Below are 10,446 nucleotides of genomic sequence, written 5' to 3'. Positions count from 1 at the left end.
TTATGTGTGTGTGATTTCTGTATGTTATAGCGTTACAAAAAGTGTCGAGTACAATGGTTTGATTTGATAAATTTATGTTAAATAAATTATATTATAAATATATTTTTTTATTTTAAATCCCCAACTCCTATAGTAGAAGAAAAATGGGGATTATAGGTCTACAACACAGTAAATCATCCCATAAAAAAAAAACCAGGAAAATACTCGTGTTCGCACAAATTGGCATCATTGTGTGTGGACGGCACTATGATAACAAAACATAGATAAGGTAAACACCTGCCTTATGCTCAAGAAACAGTGATTATAGAGAAGCAAATGCATATATAGTAGCACACACCATCACCAATATCCTCAACGAAATAAGAGTACACACAACCAGATAATAGAAATAGAAATTATGCACAACCAAGTGATTTGCGAAGCAATCTTATTAACATTGACTAAATTGCTTGTAATATTAACCAAAGCAAAGTCGAAATCATTTGCAGGTCGTAATATTCTCCAACCTTTAATAATAACTAAATTGCTCTGTAAAAACCTTTCGAAGCATGCCCCTGGTGCATGAAAAAGGTATTCTAAGCATGACTCTCCTCAGCATTTAAAATTGGTTAGGCAGCATAATGAAAATGATACATCAACATACAAAGTGATATAATATCAAATATAGTGCATCCATTAATATTAACCATTAAAAAAAGAAACAGTCGAGTTTTTATGTGTTCTAAAATCACAAAAGAAAATGACAGAGATTAGGAATATAACTCAAAATAGCAACAAGATCCAAGTAAAGCTTAAATTCAGATGACATTGACAGAGTTGTTGATCTTCAGCTTGTCATTGTGTTTGACATGGTGTTTGTTCCCATCAGCATTCACTAATCTCCATGAAGGTTGGTTCCCGTAAACAAATATCCTGTTAAATAAAAATTCAGTTAATAAGCAATTGAAAGCATATAATTGTGTGTACAGTAGAATATAGTATAAATAAGCAATAGAAGTAAATGACCATGAAAATAGAATATTTTATCTGATATGTATATATAGGACAGAAAGTATTACTTGGTTTAGGAAACCTTTTTGAAGACCACCTAAATTTGTAGTGCTGGACATTTCCTTTTTCTACTTGTCGTAGTCTCGAGTCCTTGTTTGTTTTTTACTCTAGAAAAAGTGGCGCATAGCTGACCATTACTGAACCTTGGTTTAGGTAAATATAAGCCCACATTATCGAAGGATTGACCTTGAGATTTGTTGATTGTCATAGCATATGAGACAACAATTGGAAATTGTCTTCTAAGTAGATTGAAAGGCCATTGTGATTGTGAAGGAGACATATCTATTCGAGGAATAAATGTCTGGTTACCAGAATTTTTTCCTGATAGGATTTTGGCATTGAGTACAGATTTACCTAGCCATGTAACAATTAATCTAGTACCGTTGTATAAACCTTCAGCCGGGTCTAAATCTATTAGAAGCATTATTGGGATCCCAATCTTGAGTGTGAGTTTGTGATTTGGCAGGTCAGATGTTTTGATAGAGTTTAAAAATTCAGGAGGAATTGCGTCAAATGCTCCTACATCATTTACCTCTGACCTGTCGGCACTATAAAACACCCTTTCTTCACCTATTAATCATAGAACAAAATGAAAGTTAAGCAAAGCTCCTCAGATTTAAGTTCACATGATAATGAATAATTGAAGGGATTCTTTCTACTAATAAAATGATGAACTAATTACACATACCTGGAATCAACTTAAGTACATGATCATTTATTTGATCAACTACCTCATTTGTTGAGGTCAAAATAGCTCTTGATTGCAAAAACTGTTCATTATTGTATTGTGAAAGAAGATTTGGATATGTACTTTGCACAATAGCATCAATAGGATCACCAGGTGGAGTATCTACTTCAGCACAACCATCATTTGACTCTGACATCTTTCCGGTCAGTATTTCAGCAAAAGTTTTAGACTCAACCTTCGTTTGAGGAATATCTGGAAAAGGATGTTCATTAATTACACTCCCACCATGAATGATCATTTTGCAGGGATGGTCACAAAGCTTAATTTGTAAATCATTCTTTAGCACTTTGAAATTCTGCATCACATATGTCTTTTGCTCTATTAGGATTGATCCCCACTTTCCTATGTCATCCTTCACAATTATCGCTTGAATTTTATCCCCCTGATAACAAAAAGAATCATAAATTAAAACCAAACATGCATTTAATCATTATAATTAAATCAAAATGAAAAAGATATTTAGTTGGAGTTCACCTTGGCATCCATTAAAACCATTTCAAGATGTTGATGGTAATTCATGTTTGTAACAATCCACATATCTGTTATTCGAACACCAATCTTCCAGTCTTCCTTGGTGGTATTAATCCCTTTGACAGCGTCAAATGGTTCTGCCATCGATCCTACGCTGTCATAATAAATGTTTAGCTTTCACAAACGAAGGTACAAAACAGTAGCTTAAATCACAAGGAATAGGGGGAAAAAACAAAATTAAAGGGAATCACAAATGGTAATGCAAAACAACCAAATATGATGAAAAGGGCAAAAAAGGTAAAGCAACTGAAATGGAAAACTACAAAATAGAAGCTTAAACTACAAAGAATAGTGTAAAAAACTAAAATGAAAGTGAATCAGAAATGGTAAAGCAAAACATCAATGAATAAAAAGGACCAAAAATGTAAAAACATCTTATTCATTGTGCATGTATACAAAAGAGAATAAAACTCAAACAACAGCATAAAAACACAACAAAAAAGGGAATCACCAAATTTTGAGGATTAACTAACATAAAATTGAAACAATAAAAAGGAAAACTTGATAAAGCATAACATCGAAGTGCAATAATTGTGCATGTATTGTATACAAAGTACAAAGGATGCATATAACAAGATCTCTAAACCCTAAACTGTAGCACCGGGACTTCCAACGGAAAGTGTTCAGTGTCCTACACCCACAAATGTGATCAAGTTTAGTTAATGCAAAGGATAGTGAAACAAAACAATAGAGAAAAGATAAACTAAACCCTAAACTGAAACAGTAAAACTCAAGCAATGGGGAAAAGATTCAAAACCAAAAGGAAAAAAAATGGTAAAGCATAACATAACAACAAAATAAGAAAGATCATTAAAAAATTAATAAAGCATATCAGTGAGAAATGAAGAGAATATCTGACCTTGTTGTTTCTGGGTAAAAAACGGAAGTTGCACCTACAAAAAAGATTAAAAAAGAAAGTAGCATGCGTGAGAGTTATGAAGAAGAAAGTGTTGGATGAGGAATAGAAAAATAGAAAATGTTGAAATCTACTAACTATGAAAATAAAATGCAACTCTGAAGATGAAGAAGAGGACTGAGAGAAGAAAGAGAGTGAACGCTTTTAGTTTTTGGTTATTGCCTTGTTTGGCAAAAGTTTTAGAATGACCACTCTTCCTGGTTCCAATGCATAATTTTAGGCTAGAGTTGCCTATGCTCTTAGGTTACGGCAAATGTAATGATTATCTGATTTCTTAAATACGAGCACTGTGTAGTCTGTAAGTATGTCACAAAAGTCAAGAAAAGTTGTTCAATTTTGTCAAAAATTAAAAAATTTATAAAAGATAGTATTTATTTAAAAATTGTCATAAAATGGTTGTATAATAATAATTTTTTAAAATATTAAATCATTTGAAAAAAATATTTATATATTTTTTTTGACAAAAAATCTATTTATATTTTATTATATATCATTTTACAATATTAATGCAAAAGTAATATTCTTTTTTTATCATATACTTTATTATTTATTATTCTTTTTTATATAATTTTAAAATTTATTTTATATATCATTAATAAAAGATAATGTTTTTTTTAAGAATAAAAGATAATGTTCATAATTTTTCTTTTCAATATACAATTAATTACATTTCTTAATAAACGGGAAAAATGTCAAAACAACTTGTAATAAAATGTTGCTGCTGCTTGTAATAAAATGTTGAAGGAGTGTATAACTACACACTCTTCATTTTTCATATTTCAAAATAAATTGATAGTATTAATAAGTGATATATATTAATAAAAAAGAGTACTGCCTTTGTCCCTAATCATATCACCCTTTTGAGAATATTTTTTGTCTCTGTTTATAAGAAACTTTTGATATATCCAAATACATTAATTAGTTTTTTTATCAACCTACCCCTATTTATTTTATATATTTTTCTTCAATCAACATTAAATGTTATGTTGAAGACATAAACTAACTCTTTCTCTTAAAGGATAAAATTGTAAAAACAATACTGCTTCCGTCTCAAAATGAGTGTCGCTTTAGTTAAAAAAAATTGTTTCAAAATGAATGTCACTTTCAGTTTCCAATGCAATAATAATTTTTTCTTTTCAATTGTACCTTCCAATTAATACTCTGCACACTACTTCCAAAGTATTACTTTTAAAACTAACCAATAGTTAATAAGGATAATTTGGTAAAATAACCATTCTCTTTCTTTTAATCATTGCATTTCTTAATATGTGTGTAAACACCTAAAACGACATTCATTTTGAAACGGATGGAGTAGTAATTACAAAACAAATTTATTATCACTATCAATTTTTTTAATTCCCGTTATTTTTTCAAAAGGGTCTTATAATTAAGGACGGAGGTAATAATAAATGCATCATAAAATTAATAATTTCAAAAAACAAAATGTTATTAGAACATGTTTTTGGTTAATAATTTCAAAAAACAAATTGTTATTTGAACATGTTTTTGGAATTTGGAAATTAGGTTGAGTTATGCATTAAGTCACTCTCCATTGATGCTTAAATTTTCCAATGCATACAATCAACCATGACGTCTCTTTGTGGGAAAAACTGTTTCTTAACCAACTTGTTTTTTTCAATATTAGTTAGTGCTCTTAGTGGGAAAAAAAAAAAAACTGTTGGTTAAGATGTTTGTTAATGGAGATATCATTGTGGAAAAAACTGTTGTCAAATATGTTGATTCATTGCAATAGAACCGTGATTATTGCAAAAAATGAGAATCGTTACTACAATGGTAAAATACAACAAATTACATGCAAAAATTGAAAAATATTGTTTGTAACAGGGAGATTTTTGCCTTTTCTCAAGGGAGTATTTGTAAGAATTTACAATTTCAGTGGAATTTTGCCTATTTACTCATAAATTAACTAGCAAAGTACTCATGTGTTTGCAGACATACGGCATCGTTGCGAGTGGACGACTGACGACACCATGATAACCAAACATAGATAAGGTAAACGTTTATCTTATGCTCACGAAACAGTAACTATAGGGTAGCAAATACATAAATAGGAGTAGTACACATAATGACGGGTTCCACTTTGGTGCCATTAATGGCACCAATGGCACCATCCAATTCCATCTCCACCACACACACACACATCACACACACATCCCCATGCAGACCCACACACATCAACGGCCAGGATCTCTGCTATGGCACCAATGACACTATTTCTAAGTCACTGAAGTATTTCCCCATAATGACCAATATCCCTTACGACAATAGTCCACCACCAAAAGCAAAAAAAATACACAAATATGGTAGCAAAAGAACCAACAAGGGTACACACAACAACAAACAATAGATACTATATCGAATTGCAACATTGACCAAATTGCATATTGTTATATCAACAAAATTAAAGTTCAAAACAGCCTTTAAATTTGCTTTGTAAAAAGTCATTCTAAGCATGGCTCTCCTCAACATTAAAAATTGTCTTGTCTGCATAAATATATCAGCATTGTAGTGAAATAAGGATAATGATGCATCAAAATCAGAAACGATATCGGATCAAATATAGTGCATCCATTAATACTAACCATTATAAAAAGAGCCAGTTGAGTTTTTATATGTTCTAAAATCGCAAAAGAAAATGACATTGCTTAGGAAGATAACTCAAAGTAGCAACAAAGTCCATGTAAAGCTTAAACTCTGATGACTGAGACATTTGTTAAAACTATTTTTGATCTTCAGCTTGTCATTGTGTTTGACATGGTGTTTGTTCCCATCAGCTTTCACTAACCACCAATGATCGCCTAGCTCATCAAAAAAACATCTCCATGAAGGTTGGTTCCCATAAACAAATGTCCTGTTAATAAAATTTAAGTTAACAAGCAATTGAAAGCGTATAATGGAATATATACAAATATTGTTCACTACTTCAGTTTCAAATATTTAGGAAACCATGTAGTATATACTATATAGTAAGGTTCATTTTCTTTTTATTTAGTGAAATAATTGAGAGGACTAATGTGTGCAATTTCTTGAAGCATGTGTATTCACCAAGATTATGTTGCGAGCAGAATGGCATGGCCACTATCTTTGCTTCTTATTGCGTTCACTACCAATAGAAGGAAAAAAAATCCCCTATAGGAATAAAAACTGCTATTGCCCACAGTTTGATATATCGATTTCTTTAGTTGAATTGAACCATAAGATCGATGTTTATTCTATATTATTAACAGAAAATCATGTTGTTCGAAGAAATATTCATATGACAATTGAACCATAAGCGTATATATATGACAGAAAGTATTACTTGTTAGAGGTTTAGGAAACCTCTTCGAAGACCACCTAAATTTGTAGTGCTGGACATTTTCTTTTCCTCCTTGTCATGAATCAGAGTCTTGAGTACTTCTTTGCTTTTGACTCTAGAAAAGGTGGTGCACAGCTGACCATTACTGAACCTTGGCTTAGGTAAATATAATCCCACATTGTCGAATGAGTGACCTTGAGATTTGTTGATTGTCATAGCATATGAGACAACAATTGGGAACTGTCTTCTAACTAGCTTGAAAGGCCATTGTGATTGTGAAGGAGACATATCAAATCGAGGAATTAATATCAGCTCACCAATATTATTTCCTGATATGCTTTTGGCCTGAAGTACAAATCGACCTAGCCTTGTAACAATTAATCTAGTACCACTGCGAAAACCCAGAGCCGGGTCTAAATCTTTTAGAAGCATTACAGGGATCCCAATCTTGAGTGTGAATTTGTGATTTGGCAGGTCAGATGTTTTGATAGAGTTAAGAAATTCAGTAGGAATTGCGTCAAATGCTCCTACATCATTTACCTTTGACCTGTCGGCACTATAATACTCCCTTCCTTCACCTATTAATTGTAGAACAAAATGAAAGTTAAACAAAGCTCCTCGTATTTAAGTTCAAGTTCACGTGATAATGAATAATTGAAGGGTTTCTTTCTACTAATAAAATGGTGAACTAATTACACATACCTGGAATCAACTTAAGTACATGATCATTTATTTCATCAACTACCTCATTTGTGTAGGTCAAAACAGCTCTTGATTGCAAAAACTGTTCATTGTTGTATTCTGAAAGAAGATTTGGATAAGTACTTTGCACAATAGCATCAATAGGATCACCAGGTGGAGTATCTACTTCAGCATAACCATCATTGGGCTCTGACATCTTTGCGGTTAATATTTCAGCAAAAGTTCTAAACTCAACCTTAGTCCGAGGAATGTTTGGAAACGGATGTTCATAAATTACACTCCCACCATGAATGATCATTTTGCAGGGATGGCCACAAACCTTAATTTGTAGATCATTCTTTAAGACTTTGAAATTCTGCATCACATATGTCTTTTGCTCTATCAGGATTGATCCCCACTTTGCTATGTCATCCTTCACGATTATCGCTTGAATTTTATCCCCCTAATAACAGCAAGAATCATAAATTAAAATCAAACTTGCATTTAATCATTTTAATTAAATCAGAAAGAAAAAGATAATTAGTTGGCGTTCACCTTGGCATCCATTAAAATCATTTCAAGATGTTGATGGTAATTCATGTTTGTAACAATCCACATATTTGTTATTCGAACTCCGATCTTCCAGTCTTCCTTGGTGGTATTAATCCCTTTGACAGTGTCGAATGGTCCTTCCATTGACCCTACACCGTCATAATAAAAGTTCAGCTTCCACAAACGAAGGTACAAAACAGTAACTTAAATCACAAGGAATAGGGAAAAAAACAAAATTAAAGTGAATTGCAAATGGTAAAGCAAAACATCCAGAAATCAAAAAGGACAAAAAAAAAATGTTAAAACATCTCATTCACTGTGCATTTACACAAAAAGATAGAATAAAACTCAAACAGCATAAATTATTATATTTCGGAAACTCCAGCACAATAACAGACTAAACCAGCGTCTAGTAGCAGTGGCTCAATAGGTATGAACTGGCCCAATGGCCAACACAGGAATTGTTAGCACTCTTCACTCTTTTAGGTTCATTAGGGGTGTATATATTTCAGTTTCCAGTTATCATGGTAGACATTTTTTCTCTTTCATTTCATCTGAAATTTTTTGCCACAAGGGATCAGCATGACTTTCTATGGAATCGCATGTCGCTTTCGTGATACGAACCGAGACTTACATACACATGCAAAGGAACACGCTCATAGATTCCAAGGATAACAATATAACCAAAAAAAAAGGGAAATTACCAAATTTTGACAATTAAACATAAAATTGAAACAATGATTTAAGATGAAAAAGGGTAAAACATGGTAAAGCATGACATCACATCACTGTGCAGTAATTGTGCATGTATACAAATGATATAATAAAACAAAAAAAAGGCAAAGGATATTCAAACAAAAGGGAAAAAATACAATAACATAAAAGAGAAGTTTTGCAACCCAGTAAGTCAATCTTAAACAATGGGGAAAGAATTTTTTAATCTTTTAATCAATCTTAATCGGTAACTATATGCAACCCAATTGTTTAATTTTTTATATACATTTAATCAAATAAAGAGAAATTACAAATATTGAGGGACCAGGCGAAAACTCAAAGCAAAGCCAAGGGCATAAAGAACATGAAAATCCAATAGGATAAAACCTCGGTGAACGAAGAATGCATGGCAAACAAAAGTTCAAACCCTAAAGAAAATAAAGCATGAAACAAATTAATTAAATCTTAAATACAAGATGGTATGGTATCACAAATTAAAACCGTTAAAGCATAACAACAAAACAAGCAAGATCATTAAAAAAAAAAACTCAAGGAAATCAGTTATTATAAATGAAAAGAATATCTTACCTTGTTGTTTCTGGGTAAAAAATTGTAGTTGCACTTGCACCTACAAAAAGATTAAAAAAGAAAGTAGCATGCGTGAGAGTTATGAAGAAGAAAGTGTTCGATGAGGAATAGAAATAGAAGATGAAGAGATAGATACCTAGCCAGCCAAAAGTTTTGAAGTTGAGAGGACTGAGAGAAGGAAGAGAATGAAACCGCTTTTATTTTTTGGTTATTGCTTTGTTTCAATTATGTTTTGAAATGACCACTCTTGCTGGTTCCAATGCGTAATTATAGCCTTTTTAGATAAGTAGAGTTGCATATACTCCTACGTAGTGTAATGATCATCTGATTTTATTTATTATGAAACCTTTTCATTCAATTTCCAAAAATAAAAAACGTTTTATTCAAGAATTAAATATGTTTTTGTCCCTACAAGCTTTTTGTTTTAATTTTTTTAAAATTTTACTTCAACTTTTAATTTCTATAAAATTTTCAATCACTATTTTTTGTCCCTATTTTTAAGTTAATTTTTGTATTTTTATAGAGACCAAAAACATATTTAACCCTTTATTCAATGCAGTTTATGAATTTTTTTTATTTTATCAAGTAAGCTAGTGATGATTCCCCTAAAAAAAATAAGTTAGTGATTAAAAATGTATCTCTTAAAATGAATTTACTCCCTAAAGTCAATAAGTAAAGAATTTGAAGATTGAAGGGACAAACCAAGTCATGCAAAAGGAAGTAGGCACAACAAGTTGAAATTTTTTAGAACTTCAAATGAGGACCTTCCACAACTTATCAACTAGTAAATGTTAGATACCGGTGGTTTCATCTAAGCGTGTGTTTGGTTTTTCGGTTGTAACACACAAAAATACTTTAGCATATTTTTCCATGTGTTTTTTGTGTGATTTAAGTACTAGTTTGTATGCTAAAGTAGATTTTTGTCGTAATTTCTATTAAACTGTGTTTTGCATCGCATTACCAAACATGCAGTAAGTAGCCAACACACATTGGCTTAGTTGGTAAGGAACAGATCACTTCCCCTCATAAGGTTGTGTGTTCGATTCCCACTGCCGATGTGAGGACGGTGTTACCTCTGTAAGTGCCCTTTGGGCCCGGAGGCCTGCCCTGACCTTGATGGTTACCGGAGCCGAACCCACCTAAACTTTTTGTAAAAAAATAAAATAAAATGCAGTAAGTATTTTTTAGGGGAGAGAATTGATTCTAACAAAATTGATTTTATGGTTAAATATAAATTGAAGGTAAATTCATTTAAGTTTGTAAATGAATTGACTGCATAATTTTAAGAGGAGTATCATTTGAACAACTAATTTGGTTGACAACTTACGCGACAATCATAATTTACAA

At 31.7% G+C, this 10,446-nt stretch overlaps 2 protein-coding genes across 2 annotated transcripts; both read right to left on the bottom strand.

Moving 5' to 3' along the window:
• Positions 1–652: 652 nt before the first annotated feature.
• On the bottom strand, positions 653–3,456 carry LOC146957921 (uncharacterized). Its single transcript, XM_085739596.1, has 7 exons — positions 3,324–3,456; positions 3,189–3,222; positions 2,916–2,960; positions 2,273–2,423; positions 1,739–2,180; positions 1,059–1,620; positions 653–912 (listed from the first exon to the last, which is right to left on the bottom strand). Exons 4-6 carry the CDS (start codon positions 2,411–2,413, stop codon positions 1,088–1,090), a joined length of 1,116 nt encoding a protein of 371 aa, XP_085595722.1. The 5' UTR covers positions 2,414–2,423; positions 2,916–2,960; positions 3,189–3,222; positions 3,324–3,456; the 3' UTR covers positions 653–912; positions 1,059–1,087.
• Positions 3,457–5,814: 2,358 nt separating this feature from the next.
• Positions 5,815–10,238, bottom strand: LOC146957920 (uncharacterized). Its single transcript, XM_085739595.1, has 6 exons — positions 9,236–10,238; positions 9,100–9,139; positions 7,801–7,946; positions 7,267–7,708; positions 6,568–7,142; positions 5,815–6,117 (listed from the first exon to the last, which is right to left on the bottom strand). Exons 3-5 carry the CDS (start codon positions 7,939–7,941, stop codon positions 6,571–6,573), a joined length of 1,155 nt encoding a protein of 384 aa, XP_085595721.1. The 5' UTR covers positions 7,942–7,946; positions 9,100–9,139; positions 9,236–10,238; the 3' UTR covers positions 5,815–6,117; positions 6,568–6,570.
• Between the last annotated feature and the right edge of the window lie 208 nt (positions 10,239–10,446).

The sequence above is a fragment of the Medicago sativa genome, chromosome 1 (genome assembly GCF_051527215.1).
Source record: "Medicago sativa cultivar Bolivia chromosome 1, Bolivia_mono, whole genome shotgun sequence".
NCBI lineage: Eukaryota > Viridiplantae > Streptophyta > Magnoliopsida > Fabales > Fabaceae > Medicago > Medicago sativa.
Note: the sequence above shows the minus strand (reverse complement) of the source record. Positions and strands in the feature narration are given on the sequence as shown.

Bases quoted from the DNA above. Each gene is read 5' to 3' on its own strand.
- LOC146957921 (XM_085739596.1), bottom strand. From the start codon at position 2,413: ATGGCAGAACCATTTGACGCTGTCAAAGGGATTAATACCACCAAGGAA. The intron at 2,181-2,272 runs GTGAACTCCAAC...TTTTGTTATCAG, and splicing joins TGGTTTTAATGGATGCCAAG to GGGGATAAAATTCAAGCGAT. The intron at 1,621-1,738 runs GTATGTGTAATT...TATGATTAATAG, and splicing joins TGTACTTAAGTTGATTCCAG to GTGAAGAAAGGGTGTTTTAT.
- LOC146957920 (XM_085739595.1), bottom strand. From the start codon at position 7,941: ATGGAAGGACCATTCGACACTGTCAAAGGGATTAATACCACCAAGGAA. The intron at 7,709-7,800 runs GTGAACGCCAAC...TGCTGTTATTAG, and splicing joins TGATTTTAATGGATGCCAAG to GGGGATAAAATTCAAGCGAT. The intron at 7,143-7,266 runs GTATGTGTAATT...TACAATTAATAG, and splicing joins TGTACTTAAGTTGATTCCAG to GTGAAGGAAGGGAGTATTAT.